At 43.1% G+C, this 20,886-nt stretch overlaps 1 protein-coding gene across 2 annotated transcripts in view; it reads left to right on the forward strand.

The window, feature by feature from the left end:
- mipol1 (mirror-image polydactyly 1) overlaps nt 1–20,886 on the forward strand; it is a 53,868-nt gene that overhangs the window by 15,038 nt on the left and 17,944 nt on the right. Inside the window, exons 6-11 of one of the 2 annotated variants that reach the window (XR_007942047.1) lie at nt 1,607–1,712; nt 3,738–3,843; nt 5,176–5,302; nt 10,028–10,061; nt 10,156–10,326; nt 17,574–17,628. Coding sequence is in view for 1 of the 2 variants with exons in the window: in XM_051948424.1 (XP_051804384.1) it covers nt 1,607–1,712; nt 3,738–3,843; nt 5,176–5,302; nt 10,028–10,061; nt 10,156–10,326; nt 17,574–17,607 (578 nt within the window). In the remaining variant the exon portion in view is untranslated. The remainder of the gene's footprint in view (nt 1–1,606; nt 1,713–3,737; nt 3,844–5,175; nt 5,303–10,027; nt 10,062–10,155; nt 10,327–17,573; nt 17,629–20,886) is intronic. The other variant, XM_051948424.1, reaches the window with a different exon arrangement.

The following is a 20,886-nucleotide window of genomic DNA, read 5'->3' on the forward strand; positions in this document are numbered from 1 at the left end:
ACCTTTAAGGTAATATGAGAGAATTACAGGCGAACATCAGTCGCTGCTTATTAAACCTGCTGCTGCAGCTCCCAGCCTCTCGTCGGATAATGTGAGGCCGCGGCCTCGCGTTAAAACACCTGACCTGATCACACACAGGTGACACACTAATGAAACACACTCTGAGGTGATGTCACGGGAGCACTGACCAATCAGAGCGCTGCTGACCAGCCGGCAGTCTGAAGGATCACAGACGTCTGCTCTTATTATGATCGAAAGCAGGTTAGCTTTACAGCAAACTGCAGATTTAACTGTGAATTTGGAGGATTTAGACTCCTTAATAATCCCCAGTTTGATTTTTAGGTCACCAGGCATTAAACATGTGCTGATTTTAACTCAGTTTTCTACATTGTGGCTCATTTTTCACTGCAATCTGAAGTCCTGCAGCTCCGTGGAAACAGAACGAAGGAGGAGAGAGAATCATGAATGAAGAAAAAAATAGTCCAGAGTTATTTATAACTCATCCAAAGGAATGTTCATGACCATTAGGAAGTTTGGACTCAGAAATGAATTTGAAAGAAAAGCAGTTTTATAGAGCAACTTAAACTGATAAGGAGCAACTTTAGCGAATTTTAGAGCAACTTTAATTAATATAGAGCAACTTTAACTCATTTTAGAGCAACTTTAACTAGAATAAAGCAACTTTAATTCATATATACTACTGTTCAAAGTTTGGGTTCACTTAGAAATGTCCTTATTTTTGAAAGAAACGCGTTTTTCACTGGAAAAATAGTGGCTCCATATGCTATAGATATTTAACTGTTTTTGAGCCATGCATTTTATCAGATTTATTTTATTTTTCCAGTAGGCCTGAATTGTTGTCTCTCCTCTAAAATAGTCCAAAAATGTTTAGAAACTTGTCCAAAGTAACATTAAATTTAAAAAAAAATACTCAAAATGCTTCCAAATACAATTTGAAATCTCTCTAAAATAACATAAAATTGTCCAAACTAACTAGAAATGACTCCAGCGTTACTCAAAATGTTTTCAAAATGACAAATTTGGGGAGTCGTGGTTGCATTTTTGAGTTTTTTTCTTGCTAAAATGTTGTCATTTTGGACTAATTTTGACTTAGGTTGAGCAGAATTTGAGTTACTTTGAATAATTTTGAGTCCAATTTTAAGTGTAGGTGCCCACAGTCACCAAAACTGGAAAAATGCTGTCTTCACATATTATAGATATTAAACTATCTCAGTGTTTCCAGCCTCGACAGATTTTATCTCTACTCTGCTCATCATGTGTAGAAAGATGCTTCACCATGCTGAATGGATCTCCAACAACCCGCTGCTCTGTTCAGATTCTGAGCCATGCTGCATTTATTTTATTTTTACAGAATCTGGAGGAAATGGTTCATTTTTGGTGAATCTTTAAATAAGACGTAAAAGAAAATTTAAAATGATTCTAATAAATTTTCCCATCTTTAAACTTAAATTTGGTGATGTTTCTTGACAGATGATGCGTTTCAGTGACTATTAGAACTTTAAAAATCTTCTGTTTTTATCGTTTCTGGCTGATAAATTGTGTGATTGTGTCTGGACTAAACTCTAAACCCGTTTGTCTTCTCCAGTCCTCATCAGCTCTCTGCAGCCAGTCGACTTCAGAGTTTTGATCGAGACAAAAACGTCTCGTTTCTCCTGAAGGAGCTCGACGCCATGAGAGAGATCAACAACAAGGTGAATGAACACAAACACAGTGATTCTTTCTATGTTGTCACAAATTCAGAGCTTGTTTCAGAGTCATTCAGGTTCTAGTCTGGTCCTTTCAGTTCTGGTTCTGTCAGTTTGTTCTGTGTCCATCCTCACACTGTGTAGAACAGTGATGATGTGTAATCTAAAATCACCACTTGTCTTTTCTACGGAGCTGAAAATGATGCTGCAGAAACGATCCGGGGTTTAGTTCCCTCAGAAAATAAAATCTCAATTTTTGCATTTTACAAGTGTTAAAATATGCCAAAATTAGAACATAGTTTTACCACAGAGAGTATTGTCTGTTAGATGATGCTGCCTCCACCATGTTTCCTATCATGATGCTGCCTCCACCATGCTTAACATCATGATGCTCCCTCCACCGTGCTTCACATCATGATGCTCCCTCCACCGTGCTTCACATCATGATGCTCCCTCCACCGTGCTTAACATCATGATGCTCCCTCCACCGTGCTTCACATCATGATGCTCCCTCCACCGTGCTTCACATCATGATGCTCCCTCCACCGTGCTTCACATCATGATGCTCCCTCCACCGTGCTTAACATCATGATGCTGCCTCCACCATGCTTCACATCATGATGCTCCCTCCACCGTGCTTCACATCATGATGCTCCCTCCACCGTGCTTCACATCATGATGCTCCCTCCACCGTGCTTCACATCATGATGCTCCCTCCACCATGCTTCACATCATGATGCTCCCTCCACCATGCTTCACATCATGATGCTCCCTCCACCGTGCTTCACATCATGATGCTCCCTCCACCGTGCTTCACATCATGATGCTGCCTCCACCATGCTTCACATCATGATGCTCCCTCCACCGTGCTTCACATCATGATGCTCCCTCCACCGTGCTTCACATCATGATGCTCCCTCCACCGTGCTTCACATCATGATGCTCCCTCCACCATGCTTCACATCATGATGCTCCCTCCACCGTGCTTCACATCATGATGCTCCCTCCACCGTGCTTCACATCATGATGCTCCCTCCACCATGCTTCACATCATGATGCTGCCTCCACCATGCTTCACATCATGATGCTCCCTCCACCATGCTTCACATCATGATGCTCCCTCCACCGTGCTTCACATCATGATGCTGCCTCCACCATGCTTCACATCATGATGCTGCCTCCACCATGCTTCACATCATGATGCTCCCTCCACCATGCTTCACATCATGATGCTCCCTCGACCATGCTTAACATCATGATGCTCCCTCCACCATGCTTCACATCATGATGCTCCCTCCACCGTGCTTCACATCATGATGCTGCCTCCACCATGCTTCACATCATGATGCTGCCTCCACCATGCTTCACATCATGATGCTCCCTCCACCATGCTTCACATCATGATGCTCCCTCGACCATGCTTAACATCATGATGCTCCCTCGACCATGCTTAACATCATGATGCTCCCTCCACCATGCTTCACATCATGATGCTCCCTCCACCATGCTTCACATCATGATGCTCCCTCGACCATGCTTAACATCATGATGCTCCCTCCACCATGCTTCACATCATGATGCTCCCTCCATCATGCTTCACATCATGATGCTGCCTCCACCGTGCTTCATGTCTTTGAAGGAACTTGGAGGAGAATCTGAAAGACGTGCAAACAAACAAGCTCTGAATGCTGCAAACTGCTTTAATCAATGAAATTTGTCCACAATTAAGAAAAAATTTCTAAAATACTGGAAGCTGGTCCAGAATGATTCCAGACATTATTTTAAAAATCCATTTAAAAGTGATAAATCTGGACCCACCTCTGTGGACTTCAAGGACCTGGAACTGTGGAAATATTCTTAGTATGAAGGTAGAACTTTGATCTTTAAATAAAGTTACTGTGGATAAACAATCTCGGTGGAACTTTCTCTTAGATTCGGTTGATGATCTTCAGTTAACTTCTTTCTGCAGGTTTCAGACCCAACTTTATATGAAGCAGATGTTGAGATGTTTGACGCGCTGTTGTGCTTCAGCTGCAGGATCAGCTGGTCCAGAAGGAGAAGGAGCTGCAGAGGAGGGAGGTGGAGGAAGAGCTGAGGGAGGAGCAGAGGGAGGCGCAGCACTGGGGGAGGCCTGCAGGTGAGGAGGGGGGGGAGGCGACGGTTTACTCTCCTCTTAATCAGATCTGATCCGACCTCGACTTCTTAAATATTTGAATATTTTCCATGCACACTGTTTAATACCAACACACACACACACACACAGTAATTAAAACAACAGCAGTGGTAACGAGGTGACAGTTAACGAGGCAGCTGTTAGTTTAACAGAACAGTGTGTGTTTGTGTGTGTTTAACCAGCAATCACACTTGGATGTGATGTTGATTTAACTGAGCTGTGTGTGTGTGTGTGTGTGTGTGTGTGTGTGTGTGTGTGTGCGTTACTGCGAGTGTGTGTTAATGTGTGTGTTTGTTTCTGTGAGTTTAATCCAGCAGGATTATCACGGAAACAGAAAGTCTCCTCGCAACACATTTACTTTATCTTCGCTTCAGTTGTGTTTCTATAAAAAATCCTGAAGAGAAATAACCGACAGAAGTCTCAAAATGAATCATATTCTTTCCCCGTCTGAGGCGGAAAAGTTAGAAAATCTGAAGTTTGTCAATGTTGGAGGCATAAAAACACACAGACGCTGTTCAGATACAGTGAAATAACATGTTGGAACGGTTCAAGCTCTGGATTCAAACAGCGAAACGGCGACAGATTCATGTTTTGGTGCTTTGGAAGCTTGTCTTCAGTAGTTTTATTAGAAGTTTCTAGATTTACATGACTTTCCGTGGTTGTTTTGTCTTTGTTTGCGTTAGTTTTCTATCTTTTTCTAGTCACTTTGAGTGTCTTTGTTGCTTTTTTGTGGGTCGTGGTGTTCGTTTTGAGTCATTTTGCATGAATTTTAGATCTTTTTCGTCACTCTTTACCTTTTTCTAGTCACTTTGTGTGTCTATGTCAAAGTGAAAAAGAGAAAATGTTTGTGTGTCATTCATGGTGGCAGCTTCATCTTGCATGTATTTGCTTGTTTTTGTATATTTTTTAGACAGTTTTAGTCTTTTTTTGGTTACCTAGTGTGTCTACGAGATGGTTTTATTTGTGTTTCCATTGAGTCAGTATTATCTCCATTTTGAATCTGGATTTCTGGAGTTTCTGTGTTTTTGTCGGTTCGTGGTGTAGAACCTGTCAGAACCTCACAGAGAACCGCAGTGATTTAATAACTAGTTTTGTTTCTTCTGCACCTGAGCTGTGGTCATTTCTGTCATCACACCTGAAACACACACACACAGCGGTCATAATGATCTGTGCTCTGATTGGTCCATCAGTCTGAGTGGAACCCAGAATTCACTGATGTTGAGTTTCTACTGGTTTCATCCTCACTCTGACTCCTCGTCTCCTTGTCTCCTCCCTCTCCTCTTCTCGTCTCCTCAGCGGTGTTGGAGGAGGTGCTGGCGGCTCAGAAGGACAGAGATCAGGCTCTGATGTCACGACTCCTGCTGGCCAATGAGGAGAGAGACGAGGCTTTGCTTCGAGCTCGACGACTGCAGCAGGCGGCTGAGTACGAATTCATCATTTTCTGTTGTTGAGACTCGTTAACGGGTAACAAGTTAACAGATTAACAGGTAACAGGTAACTGAAACGGTCAAGAACCACAGGTAGAACCCTGCAGAACCCTGACGGTGTATCAGCTGGTGACATTTCAGTTGTTATTCCTACGGAACCTGTTTTAACTATAGGAACCGACTGATAGAACCCAACATGATGAGTTGTCAGTCTCTGTTCTCCATCAATAACAGCAACGACTGATCAATAACCGCCATCAGACAGCTGTTACTGAGAGCAGCAGGTTGGTGTGGAGCAGCCGAGACACTATGTTTGTTTGTTTGTTTGTTTGTTTGTAAACAGACCCAGTGTTGTTTCCTCTGAGGGGAATCTGTTTATTCATTTATTTACATGTGAAACATGTTTACTGTCTGCTGAGGAAGGAACACAACGTTCTACTGTTCTGCTGTCTGCGGCGGAGGAACAAAACACCCGACCACTGTGCCGTTCTACTAGGAAAGGAACATAACATTCTACAGTTCTACTTGGAACACAGCAAGTTGTGGTTCTACTCTTTTGCTGTTCTACTGTCTGTGGAGGCAGGGGCACCACATTTTGCTGTTCTACTGTTCCTCCATCCACTGAGAGAGGAACGTAGCGTACTGCGTTCCTCTGGTTTGTTGCTCGTCTGTTTTGCTGAGCATGTAGTGAGGAAACACCGTACTGTTGTTCTGCGTTCTACTGTCCACCGAGAGAGGAACCCAACATCCTCCTGTTCTCCAGCTCCCCTGTTCTCCTCCTCTTCCTTCTCGGCCTTGTTAAGGGCTGTGAAATGAGCTCTCGTTCTCTTGGAGGAGCCAAATAGAGCAGAAAATCTAATTAGAGATAATACCCCCTCCCTGCCGCCCCCCGGCCTCCCCCCAGGATGAGAGGGTAATTGATATTGGAGGCCACAATCCTTTTTATGAGGGACGGAATATGGAGGAACATGTTCCATCTGTCAGGACTCAGAGTGTGTGTCGCTGCTATGTGTTAATGTGTGTGTTTTCCTGATGGAGCCTCCTCCATCTCTGAAGTGTGTGTGTGTATGAATAATATGTTTGTTTTTCTCTTTATTCACGTTTTATTCGTCAAACACACAATCAGCTGCACTGATCTTCCTAATCAATCACTTCTGATTAGTTCTGGATTAATCAGCTGATTGTTTGACTTATTAAAGTGTTCCGAGATCCTCAGTTTCCTGTGAGGAACTGCGTGATGGATTATCAGAATATCTGCAGAATGATCAATAAGTGATGCGGTTCTAGAGTTAAAGTTTACAACTCTTTCTGTGACACAAACAGAAGATCCAGTATAACCTTAAACAGGATGGAAACACAAACAAGAGATCCTTTAGAACCGTAAATATGATGAGAACAGGACAGAAGATTATGTGGAACCTTTAGCATTATAGAAACACAAACAGGAGATCCAATAGAACCTTTAAAATGATTTAAACACAAACAGGAGATCCAGTAGAACCTTTAACATGTTTGAAACAGACTAGAGATCATGCAGAACCTATAATTTGATGGAGATCCAGTGGAACCTTTAGAATCTTGGAAAAAGGACAGGAGGTCATGATGAAATGAGATCTTGTAGAACCTTTAACATGACTGAAACACAAACAGCAGATTGTGTAGAACCGTAAACATGATCCTAACATGGATAAAAAGATCCTGTAGAACCTTTGCAGTGATAGAAACACAAACAACAGATCATATAGAACCTTTAATGTGATGGAAACAGACAGAAGAACCTGTAGTACCTAAACAAAGATAGAAACACGAACAGGAGATCCAGTAGAACCTTCAGCATGATGGGAACGCAAACAGGAAATTATATGGAACCTTTAACGTGATGGAAACAGACTTAGAATCATTCAGAACCTTTAAGTCGACGGAGATGCAAACGGGAGATCCAGAAGAACCTTTAGAATCATGGAAGTCCAATAAAAGATCCAGTAGAACCTTAACAATGATAGAAACGCAAACAATAGATCACATAGAGCTTTTGGCGTAATGGAAACACAGACAAAAAAACCTGTAGAACCTTTGACTTTACGGAAGCTCAAACAGAAGACACCATAGAACCTTCAACATGGTGGAAACAGAAGATCATGCAGAACCTTTAATTTGATGGAAAGCCAAACAAGAGATCCTGTGGAACATGTCGAGTCAAGGAAGACCGACAGGAGATCACGTCTGACCTTTGACATGATGAAAATACTGAAATGAGATCTTGTAGAACTTTTAACATGACTGAAATACAAACAGAACAACTTGCAGAACCGCTAACATGATCCTAACACAGATAAAAGATCCAGTAGAACCTTTAGCATGATGGAAATGTGAACTGAATCTTTCTCTTTACATACTTTGCCGTTCTCCTGTTGTTTATTTATTGGTCAGGTTTTTGTTCTGCTGCAGTTCAGTGTCGTTGTAGATTGTGATGTTCTCATTTTGTTCCTTTTAGTTTTGACATGGATGAAGTGAAACCGTAGTTTGAACCAGAAGGATCTTGATTCTGAGGACCTGAGAACATCCCTCGTGTCTCTGAATGTTGGTTGTTTTCCACGCTGCCGGTCTGAAGTGTTCCGTCTGACATGTGAAACTTGTGAAGTGATGAATGCTGTTATTCTGGCTCGGATCATCTGATCCTCCTAATGGCGGGCGGCGGCGTGTTTCTGTGGAGGTGTGTGGGAGTGTTAATGACGGCGGCGCTGCGAGCCGAGCCGAGCCGGGCTGAGCCGGGCTGGATGGGCTGTAAGCAGGGTGTTAGAGGAGCTTTATTGGAGGCGGCCGGTCTTTCATTACCTGCTGTTCCCTGCAGAGCGCAGCCGCCTCGGCCACCTTATTACAGTTTATTACAGCAAAACAGCAGCAGGCTAAATGAAAAGAGCCTCCCAGGAGGAGAGGCAGCAGATCAGCCCGTTACCAGCTGCACGTCCACCTTCCTGACGGCTGTCACTGGGAGGACGGAGCTCCTGAACGGCAGACGCCCTCGCAGCTCTGCCATGAATTAAAATGTCGGAGAGTTTCGGGTGGACTTCGGGGAGCGCAGGACGAAATTACTGCACAGCTGCTGCAGCCGCGGCGCTCAGGTCATCTAACGGCTGCTGCAGAGGTCCAGCTTTAATTTGGTCGGAGGCAGGAACACGGGGGGCCCGAAGCTGCTGCAGGGCCCCGATTCATCGCCTCACCCGTTCCTCAACTTACACTTTATTTAAGAATATAGAAATAAACACAGCAGCAACTGAAACTGAGAGCAGAGGCAGCTTTAATAGAGTAAAGTACAGAGCAGCAGGAAACTAATCAACCTACAGAAACACAAACATGGAGTTTGTTGTGGTTGAACACTGAGCTGCTCCTTAGAGCTGACCGCAGATAAAACTACATTTAGACTCTGATGATGAATGAATGTTAATCTGTGAGTGTTAAACGCTGCCGGTTAAACCCTACTGGTTAAACACAGCAGAAATCTGAAGGCCTGTAAGTAGTTACCTGTAAAGCTGCAGTCAGGTACAGATGACATTGTAGGTAGTTACTGGTCGGGTGGTATGAAGTTTTCTGGCAAGGTGTAGGTAGTTACCAGGTTGCTCGTAGTTACCAGCCAGGTTGTAGGTAGTTAGGAGTCAAGTCAGAGATAGTTAACAGTCAAATTGCAGCTTGTTTATGATCAGGTAATAGGTAATTATTGGTCAGATTGTAGGTGGTTAGTCTTCAGATTGTAGGTGGTAATAAGTCCAGATGGAGGTAGTTAGCAGTCAGGTTACAGGCTGTTTGTGATTATGCAGTTGGTAATTATTGGTCAAGTTGTAGGTGGTTAGAGGTCGAATTATAGGTAGCAAGAACTCTAGTTGTAGATAGTTACAGGTCAAGTCAGTTAAGGGTTAGGTTACTAGTGGGTTGTAGCTAGTTATCAGTCCAGGTTGTTAGTGCTTAGCAGTTGGGTTAGAGATAGTTACCTGTCATGTTGTAGGTAGTTACTGATCAGGCTGTATATAGTTTCCTGTAAAGGAGTAGGTAGTTATCAGGTTTTAAGCAGTCTTCAGTCAGGCTGCTGGTAGTTACCAGTCAGAGGGGAGGTAGGGACAGATCAGATGGAGGTAGTTAGCAGTCAGATCTGAGATAGTTTGTAGTCAAGTTGTAGGTTGTTTGTGATCATGCGGTTGGTAAATGTTGGTCAGACTGTAGGTAGTTAGCCATCATGTTAGAGGTAGTAATCAGTCTAGTTGGAGGTGGTTAGATGTCAAGTCATAGATAGTTGGCAATTATGGGTTAGGCTGTTAGTGATCAGGTTTTAGGTAGGTACAGGTCAGGTTGTTAGTAGTTGGGTTAGAAGTAGTTACCAGGTAGGTTGAACGTAGTTATAATTCAATTTGAAGTGGATTATTGGTCAGTTTGTTGGTAGTAAACTGGGTGTAGGTAGTCACTGGTCAGGTTGTAATGAGTTATCAGTCAGGTTGTAGTTAGTTAGAGGTCTGTTCATAGATAGTTACCTGTGAGGCTTTAGGTCATCGACAGTGACTTTACAGGTGGTTAGCAGTCAGGTTGTAGGTCATTAGTGGTCAGGTTGTTGGTAGTTTTAGTAATCAGAGATCAGATCTACTGATGTTTATGAACTGTTTATTCACAGAGACTCAGTCTAATACAGGGACACATGCAGAGATGCTGACTGTGTGTCCTTGTGTTGTTTTCAGGTCAGACAGCTTTAACCTGGAGGACACTGACCTGGTAAAAACACTCACCATGTTAATGTTGATGGATTAATCTCTGATCAATGATCTGATCAATGATCTGATCAGCTCTGTGTGTTTCTGATCATCAGGACATTGATGAGCTCATTCAGCAGGTCCATGACGCCGACTCCGGCCAGGACGTCCACCAGTTCGGTTCAGTTCTGGTTGAGCGCCTGCGGCTGGCACGGCAACGACGGAACGACATCACAGCCCAGGAGATGAAGGCAGTGATGGAGGAGAGAGACAGATCTGTCATCAAGGTGAGTCTGGTGTAGTCAGTGGTTATTTCCTACGCTACTGATGAGAACAGACCAGGAGCAGCTTCTCATTCATACGATCAGCTGGTGATGGAGCACAAGAACTATCAAGGAATAAAACGCACACCAGTTAGCTGCTGGTTGTTGACCTGTTATACTCAAGCTGCTGTTTGTGAAGTTTGAACTCCACTTTTTGAACAAAATGCAGAAACACCAAAGACTTCTTTCAGATTAGTTGCTGCGGAGTCGAAAACACAGATGTTCCACCAAACATAACGCACTGATCCTGGAAGGTTTTTATTGTTTTTATTCTTATGACCGTGTCACAGTTTTCTTTATTCCATTGCACTTTTAAACAAGTTTCATTGATCAGCTGACCATTTCATCTGTTCTGATTAGAGCCACATTCTGATGCTTTTTATTTCTTATGCTGCTGCAGTCAGAACCTGGAGTTTTATTCTTGTAGACTGTTGGTTACAAACCTTTAAACGACTAAATCTAAATCAAACGTGTCCAAGTGCGGTATACCAGCCCGGTCTCACGGGGATTCGTGAAACTGTCACGTCAGTTTTTGTTTCGGTTTCGTGCGCACCAACACGATGTCGTCATGTTTTTCGTGCCGCTCACCACAAGCGAAACCCGCTGTGGTAATCACATCTGAAAGTGGTTTATACCGGCGGATTCATGACGATCTAAGTTGTCCATCGGCGTTTGCGGCCGCCACTGCAGCCGCCGGACATTATTTAAATTCCTATGCAAATTCGGCGGATTCATGACGATTTAAGCTGTCCATCGGCGTTTGCGGCCGCCGTCGCGGCCGCCAGACATCCGGCCGCAGCAGCGGCTGCGGCGGCGGCCACAAACGCCGATGGACAGCTTAAATCGTCATGAATCCGCCGGTATAAACCACTTTCAGATGTGATTACCACAGCGGGTTTCGCTCGTGGTGAGCGGCACGAAAAACATGACGACATCGTGTTGGTGCGCACGAAACCGAAACAAAAACTGACGTGACAGTTTCACGAATCCCCGTGAGACCGTGTTGTTGCAGCCGGGTATACAGATCACAGAAGCTGTTGTTAAAAAAAATTTAGAATCCTGGCCTACTAATCATATAAGGGAACATGAAATCAAAATCACATCATTATTCCATTATATTATTAATCAAAAATTTGTGAAAGTTACCATTTCTGCTAAAGTTGTGACTCATGTTTTTTTGCGTGTTGTCCAACCTGTGACTGTGGTGTGAATTTCTATATTATTTATTATTATCACAGATCAGTTCATGTACTTATCAATTTACAGGCAAAAATAAGAATTATTTTAGTGTAAGATGCAGAGAGTGAGTATACATTTTATTATAAAGCCAGTGGTGGTGACTGCAGACATGTTTCTCGTCATTGACTCTCCTCAGTCTGAGCTGCTGAGGCTGAATTCAGATGTGATGTTTGAATGTTTTTTCTCCACGTCGCCGTCGTCTCTAAGTGGTCTGTTTAACCCGGCTGGTGCGGCGCAGCGCGGCGTTGGCGTGGCGTGGAGCGTCGGCCGGGTTACGGCGGCTCCGGCAGCCCCAACCTCAAATATTTGCGGTTTGAATCTGAACATGAATATTTTGAATGGTGTGAAAACAAAGCGGTGCGGAGACAAATATTGACGCCCAGATTGAGTCGACCTGACGAGCTGACATGATGTTTGCAGAACACCTGCTGTTTACTCACCTGTTTGTCTGCGCCGCGTGTGTGCGCGCGCGTGTGCGTGTGTGTGTGTGTGTGTGTGTGTGCGTATGCATGTGTGTGTGTGTGTGTGTGTGTGTGTGTGTCTGCGTGGTATTTGAATGTAATCTCTCTGCTTATGGAGACGCTGTGCTGATGGACTCTCTCTCAGGTGAAGCTGCTGCAGGTGTTTCCTGTCTGCAGAGCAGCTTCCTCAGTTCACCTGGATGACATCATCACGGAGGTGTGACAGAAGCATCGCCTTATGATCGATTAGATTTGTTCTGTTGGTGAATGAGTTGATGGTTTTAACAGCTGTAAAGAAGCGAGACGTCAGGAACAGAGCTGGACTCAAACTGGGCTCCTGGCTGGTCAGAGACTGATTTCGTACTGGGTGATGTTGAGACCTGGTTAAAGACAGGTTAAGGACTAGTTTAGAACTTGTTTATTCCTGGTTAAGTTCAAGGATTGGTTTAGGATGGTTAGAGATTGCGTATGACTGGTTAATTGGTTTATGATTATTTAAGGACTAGTTAAGGAATTGTCAAGGATTTAGTTAAAACCGGATAGGGATAGAACTAAAGAACTGGTTTGAGGCTTGTTAAGGACTCGTTTTGGACAAGTTATGAACTGGCTTAAGACTAGTTAAGGAGTCATTAAGGACTGGTTAAGGATTTATTTAAATCTAGTTAACTAAGGGCTTGTGTAGGATTTGTTTAGGACTGGTTATTGAGTGGTGAAGGCCTGGAACTAGGACCAGTTTACGGCATATTCAGGTTTAGTTTATGACAGGATATAGATTTAAGAAATGGATAGAGACTGGTTAAAGATTCATTTAGGAGGGGATAGAAACTGGTTTAGGATTGGTTCAGGAGTAGGTAAGGAGCGGTTAATGACTGGTTTAGGACAGGTTATGAACTGGTGAAGAACACAGCTTTATATAGTACTAGTTCTGCCTGTTTAACAGCTCGTTAAGGCCTGGTTAAAGACTGGCTGAAGACTGAATCAGGAATGTTGTAGGACTGGGTAAGTGTTGGTTTCAGAGAGGTTAATAACTGGTTCAGGGGTGGTTCAGGACTCATTTAGGAACAGTTTAAGCTGTGATTATAGATTGGTTTAGGCCAAGTGAAGATCTGATTTATGACTGGTTATGGACAGGTTTCAGGTTTTAAGGAATACTTTATTAGAGGTTAAGGACTGGTTAGGCAGGGAGAGGCTAGGAATTGCTTTGTGACTGGTTAAGGACTAGTCATACACTGGACTGTTCAAGGACTGATTTCTGACTGTTTAAGGGGTGGTTTTGGACTGGTTTAGGATCATTTTGGGATAGGTTACATGCTTGTTAAACATGGGACTTCTAGGGATTAATTTCTGACTAGTTATGGATTTATTTAGGACTGGTTAAAGACTGGTTTAGGATTGGTTTATGGAAGGTTAATTACTGGTTATGGAGTGGTAAAGGATCCATTTAGGATTGTTCAGGACTGGTTAAGACTTGGTTTAAGACTGGGTGGGTGTTGTGCTACAGATAATGATCAATGAAAATGTTTTGATTGAATATCAAATGTTATGAAACAAACAATCCAAATATTAGACAGGACAATACTGGAAATTATCTAAGAACCAGCAACTACCTAAAAACTACCCAAATGATGACATTACCAAACTAAATAAACATGAAATAAGTTTATTTATACTGATAATTTCCACAGTTTTATGTAGTTTATTAACTGTGTCAACATTTCTGTAGCAGCTGCTTTAATTTGGGCGCTACTAAACTGTAATATATGTTTCCAAGTTTAAGCTTCACTCCTGACCTTTAAATATTTATAGCTTTTCTTCTCTGATAGTTTACAGTCAGACCTGATGTATGGAGCTGCTCAAAGTGTTTTCTTCAGGCTTTAATCTTTGCTCAGAATCAGTATAAATGTCAGTAAATAATCAATAAGTGTGGCTGATTCACCGGCTGATTAAAAAGTTTAAAGTTTGAAGAAGAAAATCCAGATTTCCGTCTTTCCCCGTCTCCCCTCTGGAGGCTGATTATTATCGAAGTGCAGTTCACAGAGTTTATTACCAAAACCTGCAGAGTGCGGGATTTATTACCCACAATTCATCTGGATTCATATACCACTCTCTGTGGGAGGATCGGGGGGGAGAGAGGGAGACGAGCAGAAATGAGAAAAGATGAGAAGTCTGACTGATGGGGGGATGACAGAGAGAGAGGGAGCGGGGCGATCGAGGGGTGAGATGGGGGGTGGAGCTCCCAGCATGCCGTGCGGCGGGTGGCGGGCTCAGAAGCTCCGCCTCCCCCCCTCACACGTCTCGCAGATCAGAAACCTTCATCTGTTCCCTCGCTGTGACTGACGGACCGCTGTCGCCATGGTGACGGACCTGCAGCAGCACGGCTGAACACCGGTATCCACGGCAACAGTCGTCAGGGGAGCGGAGGAGGGAGTGATGAGGTGGTTCTTCAAAAGTACAACAGCTGAAACTTTGTTGGATGAAGCAGCGACCGCAGACACCTGTACTCTGTAGTAGTCTACTTTGAACTTTGTGTATTTGTGTATTTCATGTACTACTTTTGTACTGGACACTCAGCAGCCAATGGGAACAAAGCTGAAACAGGCGGACCCCAAAACCCGCCGGCAGGTTCAAAGTCACGTGATCCAACATGACGTCTCCATCAACCAGAACCTGGAGAAAATAGCGAAACTGAAACTCCACTTCCTGATATTTCATCAAAATAACTTTTTTCTACGTCTCATTTTAAAAATTCGCCAAAAGAAACGTTCCTTTTAGCCAGATTTTGTAAAGCACTAACAGTTCTTCACTCCTCAGTACAACAGGTTCAGGTGTGACCAGCGTTTAATCAGGTTGAACTGCAGGCAGTGTTTCCACAGACAGACTGAGAGGAAAATCAAACCAACTATATCAACAGAATAAATCTGCATGGCTCTTGTTTCGTGCTTTCTTTGGACAGGTTTTGAACAGTCTTTCATCTGTTTTTGGACCTGGCTTGAGACTGGCTTTATGCCTGGTTTTAGGTGGATTTTAGTCTAGTTTTCTTCTTGGTTTTGGTCTAGTCTGAAACTGGTTTTGGACTTGGGTTTGTTCTGGTTTGGGACTTCATTTTAGGCTTGATTTATGTTCATGTTATACTTACGGATTGGTTTTGACTTAGTTTTAGTCTAGTTTTGACCTTGATTTTGGACTAGTTGGACTTGGTTTGGACTTAATTTTGGGCAAGATTAAGATTGATTTTGTATTTGGGGTAGTCTTGAGCTTAGATATGGTTTGGCCTGGTTTCAAACTTAATTTTATGCAAAATTATGACTGGTTTAGAACTTAATTTTTGACGGACTTTGGACATGGTTTGGTTCTCGTTTTGGTCCAGTTGAGGACTGAGTTTTCGACTTGTTTTGTACTTGGCCTTGTGCTGAGTTTGGACATGGCTTTGGACTTAATTTTAGGCTGGATTTATACTTGTTCTATACGTACAGATTGATTTTTGACTTGATTTTAGACTAGTTTTGGATTTGGTCTTGGTCTAGTGTGCAGCTTGTTTTGGACTTGGTTTGGACTTAGTTTTTGGCTAGATTAAGACTGATTTTTTTTATTTGAGTTTGTAGTGAGCACAGGTATAGTTGTGGAGTGATTTTAAACTTTGCTTTATGCTAAATTGAGACTGGTTTTGTACTTTTAGTTTACTTTGTACTTTTAGTTTCGACCTAGCTTTATTCTGGTTTTTAGACTGGTTTTGGACTTATTTTAAACTTAGTGGGAGGTTCGATTAAGACTGGTTTTACTTTGTTTTAACTGGCTTTAGACTTGGGTTTGGCCTGATTTTGTACTTGGCTTTGCATTCAGTTTGAACTTGGTTTTGTTGTGTTTTAGGCTGGATTTGGACTAGTTGAGGGCACTGAGTTTGGACATTAATGTGTACAGGGTTTTGGGCTAATTTAGGCTTGTGTTATAGTTACAATTTGATTTTTGACTTCGTTTTAGACTAGTTTTGGCCTTGGTTTGGGACTGTCTTGTTCATTTTTGGATCATCCAGGAAATCGGACACTGTGGAGATGGTGAGGGGGGCGGAGCTTCAAAGCCACCCTGCGATGACATCACGGACGTTCAAACACCTTCTTATACAGTCGAACACTCCAGGCATAGGGATGCAGCTGTAATTGTAGAAATCTTTACACTGTTCACACCTTCACCTTTCTCGTAGCTCCGCCCCCACTGGCCTCACACCTTACCTCCCCCTCCGACTCCCGTCGTCGTCGCCCCCTCAGGCTCCATTACCTCGTAAAACTTACCGTCGTACCTCCGTCCCTGCAGCGTCACCCGGCCCTCCGCCGCTAACCCCGCCAATATCGCCGCTTCCCCGTCTTTTAACACCCCGCCCCTCTGCGTTAACACCACCCTCCACGGTAACACTTAATCCCGCCCAGCTCCTCCGCTGCGCCGCGCTGAAATATGTTCAAATGCCGCCGTAATCCTCGGAGGGAACGAAGAAGAGAGCGAGCACTCCACGCTGGAGGATTCCTCTCCTCCCCCCGCCGCTCACCGATTCCCTCGCTCCCTCTCCTCATCTCTCAGGGATTATCTCACCCTGCAGCGGGGCTTCTGGGGAAATATTAGAAAAGAGGGGGAGGGCCGTCCCTGAGCGCGCTCAGTCCCTGCCTCCCTGTCTCAACCATTCTCTCTCTCCGGCCGGCAGCTGCTGCTTCTTATTGAGTTAATATCAGGTAATTACAGGTTATTACACGTTATTAAAGCTCCCTGCAGCCACCGCACGCTCCGATGGAAGGTTGTCAGTTTGATTCCTGCAGCCGGGAGGCTCTTTAAAGGAGCATCTCACTGTTTTAGTCACCTGAGCTCATTTAGGGAGAGTCATCTGTCGCCAATGATACTCAAACAGCAACAAAAACACAAACTGATGACTTAAAGTTGTTATTTTCCACATTCTGTCAATTTTAACGCCACATTCATCATGACAGACACATCTGAGCTGTAAATAAATGAATAAATCTGCAGTGAAAGTCAGGTGGAATGTTGTGTCATCATCTAATTGCTGGAGTTTGAGGCCGTGACATATTTCTACCAGCTGATACAGTGGCTCGGTCTAATCTCTGGAATCTGAAGCTGTGACACAGTTATGCATTGGTTAATTGCTCCAGTTTGAGGCAGTGATGGTGGAAGCAGTGAACTGGTTTCACTGCTGGACGTGTATGGTATGACATGTTACTCTGGGCTGTAATGGTGCATCGGTCTAAATGCTGAAGTTTGAAGCTGGAGTGTGTTGTGACAACTGAAACAGTGGATTAATCTAATCTCTGGAGTCTGAAGGTGTGACACATTATTAGTGGTTGAAACAGAGGATCGGTCTAGTTGCTGGAGTTTAAAACTGACATGTTAATAAATCCTGAAATAGTGGCCCACACACACACACACACACACCATTAACACAAATATATTGCGCTGTGAGTCTCTGCTGATCAAACAATCGGGTCAATAACAGCCGATCGTCTCTGTCTGCAGTGTAAACGTCTGGAACAGGACCTGCTTCAGGAGAGAGAGCAGCCGACCAAGCGAGGTAAACGCACTCTCTGTCCTTATGACATGTTAACTGCCATGTCTGTGATGAGTGGCGGTGATGGGATGTTGGACGTCATCGTGGAACGTGGCGGCGGCGTTTGTTGACAAGGTGTTGTTCTGACAGCGTGTGTGTTTGCATGTTTTGCAAGGACGTGTTTAAGATAGTAGTCATAGATAGGAACGTTTGTACACTGTCATGACTTTTCTAACTGTGGCGGACAAGCAGCATTTTTTGATAAGTACTGACCAAGAAGCAATCAATCGAAACAATGCTCAATACTCATTAACTGATGATAAGTGACAGCGCAAAGACAAACACTGAACTTAATAACTTTCGGTTTTTACTTTTTACATTGCACAATTACATTTGGTTCGGTTGTGTGTTTTTTTTTAGCTTATTTTGTTTCATCTGTCCGTTACTGATTTATTTACTGAGGGATTAGTTTTTTTCTTTTCTCGTTGCATCAGTGACAAAGTTCTTCAGTTTTTTTGTTGCTCTGTGTCACTAATGAACACAGTTTCAGCCTGGCGTCAGACTGCCAGTTGAATCAGTAAAACTGCAGTAGAATCTGCAGCTCCGTCTGTTTTCTGCTGCTGAAATAATTAAATTTTGTTATTAATGTAGCGCTGCTGCGTTTTTCCTTTCTGACATCCTGTTATTAGGTTGGAGGGCTCCGGGGGATTAGAGCCTGGAGAGCTTTTTAATTTCACACAGAAAACACCAGCAGCTGCTGGAAATCAACGCCAGACAAGGCAAAGAGGCGACGGGAAACCCAGAACTGAAACCCAAACCAGAACTTTGTACCAGACCTTTAAAAAAAGAACTATAGATCAGAAACAGTAAACTAGGCCGTGAGACCCGAACTTCAAACCAGACCGTTAAATCAGACCGTTAAATCAGACCTTCAAACCACAACTTTGACCAGAACTTTAAACAAAATCTTTAAGCCAGATTCAACATCAGGAACCAAACCAGACCCCAGAACTTTAACCATACAGGAACTCACCTTTAAGCCAAACCTTAAGCAAACCGTTAAACCCAGAACTTTAGGCAAGATATTTTGACCGTAACTTTAGACCAGAACTATAAACTAAACCTTAAAAAATTACCTCAAAGGTGACCACAAATCACAACTTTAGCGAGAAACCAGTCCTAGAATCAGACCTTTAGACCAGAATTAAAAAAAACAAAACTTAAACCGGACCTTTTGACAAGAACTTTGGACTAGAACTATAAATGAGACCTTTAATAGCACCACCAACCTTACCCAGGAGCTAGAACTTTAAACCAAACCTTTCGACTTGAACTTTAAATCAGAAATGAAACCAGAACTCTAAACCAAACCAGAAACCGGAACTTTAACCATACCTTTAAGCCAAACCTTTAAAGCCAGACCTTTAAATAAAAATTTCAAACTAAAACTTTAAACCAAAACTTTAAAGCAGAAAATAAGTAAAAGAACCTTTAAATGGTAACTACATAACCTAGTTACTTAGTTACATTTAGTACTGTTACTCCTGAAGCACCACACTGTAATGAGGGGCTGAATCTTGAACTCCTGCCTCCCCCACCCTCACCTCTCATCCTCACCCTCTGCCTCCCTCACCTCCACTCCCCTTTTGACTCCTCCTTCGTTGACCTTCACTCTTCACGACAAGGTTTCTTCATTTCCTCCTCCCCTGTCCTCCCCCTTTTTCTCCCCCACCATCCTGTCCTCCCTCTATAATTAAAGGTTCCTCTGGTTCTCTCCTCACCTCCACATCCTGAAGCACCTCCTCTCCTCATCTCCTTTTTTCGGTTGACCTTACCTCCTCATGTTAAAGTTCAAAGTACCTTTCTTTCATTTACTCCCTCATCTTCCTCCCCGTCTGCCTGTCTCACCCCCATGTCCACCTCCTCTATGGTAATTAAAGAGCCCCCATCTGATTTGTCCTCCCCGTGTCATTGACTGACTCCTATCATGTTAAAGGTAACAGGCAGGGTAGTTTATACCTCCCCCTTCGTCCTCCCCCTCTTTCGTTGACCTTAACTCCTCAATGTTAAAGTCACGGCGTCCGGCGTCGCCTGCCTGCTGATCACCATCATTTGGAAATATTCTGATTAATAAGTCGGTGCGGCTTTTTGAAGCAGTTCCCCTCCGGCCCGGCTGGAGAAGACACATATGACTCTCTGGGTTTTGGTTTCTCTTTTGATGTCTCACTTTAAATCTCTCAGACCTTGAAGGCTTTAATTAGCATAGAGGAGGAGGAGGGTCAGGATTGGGCACTGCATTATTAGCAGTTTATTCAACAGAAAATAATTCTGCACCAGGAACTGAGTTTCTCTCGGATTTCTATTTAGTAACATAGCAGAAATTAAAAGGATCTGTTTTTTTTTTTTGTGGGTTTAATTGGGTTCACCCATTTTGGATGTCTGCAGGGATCTCATTAGGATAGTTTAATATAGATCCAGCTGTCCGTCTGCATAAAAGTTGGATTTACAACTCTGAAAGACATCTCAGAGTTAGCATGTAGACAGAAAATAGAACTGGGCCGAACATCGACCCTGAGGTACCCCGCAGAACATATAAAAAGACATGGTGCCAATGTAAAGTTCAAAAACCACTTGATTTGATTTGGCCATCGATTGTGCAGCCCTTTTTTAAACTATTGGCCTTTGAAAATGAAAAAAAGTGGATTATTTTTTTAAACATACATGATGTTGTGGCCCAGAAAGTTCTTTTTAAGGCTATGTTGTATATATCATATGGATATATCCATAATTCCTACAAAAAATTCAGTTTTTGGTCTGACTGTTACCAACTTTTGAAGCCTCAACATCTGCAAAATTTACATTTCTGTCTGTTCCTCACCAAATAAAATAGCTGTTTTTCAGGCCTGACAGCATAAACTCTTCAAATGAGGCCAAAATATTTTACAGAACTTAGTGTTGGATCCCAATATAGACAGTGAACTCTGAAACAAAATCTGAGACGGTCAGCATCGCTCCTGTAGTCTCTCCACCTGCTGCTTCTTTCAGAAACTTGATAATCTATATCATTATCATTAATTTACAACCTTGACAAACACAGAAATCCCTCCTCATAAACTCTCTTATTCCCATAATGCACCTGGAGTTTTACTGTAATGATGTGCGCCTTAATAAAGCAAGCAGCTAAACACAAGCTAATAAAAAAATGCAAATCCCATTATGAAAGTCGTGTTGACACTGCGTGTTAGTTAATTAGTCAATTAGTTATTTATCCTTTATTTAAAC

This window comes from Acanthochromis polyacanthus, chromosome 1 (assembly GCF_021347895.1).
Source record: "Acanthochromis polyacanthus isolate Apoly-LR-REF ecotype Palm Island chromosome 1, KAUST_Apoly_ChrSc, whole genome shotgun sequence".
Taxonomy (NCBI): Eukaryota; Metazoa; Chordata; class Actinopteri; family Pomacentridae; genus Acanthochromis; species Acanthochromis polyacanthus.